Source organism: Nanorana parkeri, unplaced genomic scaffold (assembly GCF_000935625.1).
Source record: "Nanorana parkeri isolate BGI_ZX_2015 unplaced genomic scaffold, ASM93562v1 scaffold2238, whole genome shotgun sequence".
Lineage (NCBI taxonomy): Eukaryota > Metazoa > Chordata > Amphibia > Anura > Dicroglossidae > Nanorana > Nanorana parkeri.
In genome coordinates, this window is record NW_017308506.1 from 71,276 (window position 1) to 72,884 (window position 1,609).

The 1,609-nt window shown below is 56.9% G+C and overlaps 1 protein-coding gene across 1 annotated transcript in view; it reads right to left on the reverse strand.

Annotated features, from left to right (window-relative positions):
- The window catches only part of DCAF1 (DDB1 and CUL4 associated factor 1), a 34,100-nt gene that overhangs the window by 3,242 nt on the left and 29,249 nt on the right, over window positions 1-1,609 (reverse strand). The window contains exons 17-18 of the mRNA XM_018573102.1: window positions 1,180-1,413; window positions 670-763 (exon numbers count right to left, since the gene is read on the reverse strand). Of these exons, the coding sequence (XP_018428604.1) occupies window positions 670-763; window positions 1,180-1,413 (328 nt within the window). The remainder of the gene's footprint in view (window positions 1-669; window positions 764-1,179; window positions 1,414-1,609) is intronic.

The following is a 1,609-nucleotide window of genomic DNA, read 5'->3' on the forward strand; positions in this document are numbered from 1 at the left end:
AGGGGGGGAGAGCGATGTGTGTATAGAAAGTGTCACTGGAGGAGTCCGGGGGAGAATGAGCCGCGTTCTGACATCATCGGACCTGTACAGCACCGCGTGACTAGCAATGCGCCCAATGCAGGATGCCGCACCCCCGAGCAACGTTACAGGCCACCCCCGCATCTTCCTCCTGGCACTATCCGGGTACGGTCCCCCCTCCTGTGGGAAAGTGTCACAGTGATGGGAGGAAGGAGGGAGGGAGGCTGCACACCTCTTACTTGTCAGCGCTGTCCGCCTCCTCTTCTGATAGGCCCCTCATGCATCACTGGCCCCACCTGCTCTTAGGTCGCTGGCCAGTGATGTAAGAGGCGGCGGGGTTGTTCTTAGGCGGGCCCCGCCTCCTCCTCCACAGCCCACGCCTTCACTGACACAGCTCCGCAGCGGCTGCGACGGGAAACGCGCCGCGACCGCTGCACGCATCACTGACTGTCACCCTTACATGCCATAGCGACCCACGCAGCATCAGAGGGATGCCCTGGCCGGGCCCCATGGCGGCCGCCTGGGTTGCTATGACAATTGTTATGCCGCCGATGAATCTAATTATATATAAAGTTTGGGATTGTGACTCCCCGCCCCTCTGAGACAATAGAAGAAGAATTAGAATTGTGTGTCTATGAAGCTCGGCGTTACCTCCGTACATCACGGTCCCGGTGTTATTGAAGACGACCCGGCACTGGTCCAGCGCAGGAACCGTGTGCAGGAGGTGGAAGGTTCGAAGGTCCCACTAAGCAGAGGGGTTAAGGAAACTGACGGCCATTGTAGAGGAAGCGATGACAGCGTGACCGTCCCGGAGGTAGGAGTCCTCGAAGGGACTGCCCGCTGCTCTTACCCACAGCAACCAATCCATTCACAGAGATTTCAGAGGCTTCCAATGCGGAAGGTGAAAGGTCGGAGTTCCCACGCAGGAGCCTAGCCAGGGAAAGGACAGCGGAGATGGGTCAGCAACCCCTGCGTCACATGACGCCTCTCTCAATAACATCTGCTGTCATTGGCTCCCGGCCTCCTGTGGGAAAACAGTCTACTATTGGACCGATCTGAGGGGGGGGGAGGAACAGGAATTGGGGTGATCTGAGGGGGGGAGGTGCAGGAATTGGGGGTGATCTGAGGGGGGAGGTGCAGACCACTCTGCAGGCAGGATACGATCTCGGTGTTGACGATGACCTCGAGCCCGTTGGGATGGAAGACGCCGCTGATGTTCATGTTGAACTTGTCAAACTTGTGGATGGCTTGAGAGGAGCGAACGTCCCACAGCACCCCATCGTTCAGCACCAGGTCATCGGTGGGGTTGAAGGTGGCGCAGTTCCGCTTGTAATTATTGGCCAGGTCGGGGTTATATAAAGTCAGTAACTTCTGACCCGACTGGATGTCATAAATCTGCAGGAGAGAGAGTCAGAGAATGAGGAGGAGAGAGAGAGAGAGAGTCAGAGAATGAGGAGGAGAGAGAGAGAGAGAGAGAGAGAGAGAGAGAGTCAGAATGAGGAGGAGAGAGAATGAGGAGGAGGAGAGAGAGAGAGTCAGAGAATGAGGAGGAGAGAGAGAGTCAGAGAATGAGGAGGAGAGAGAGAGAGAG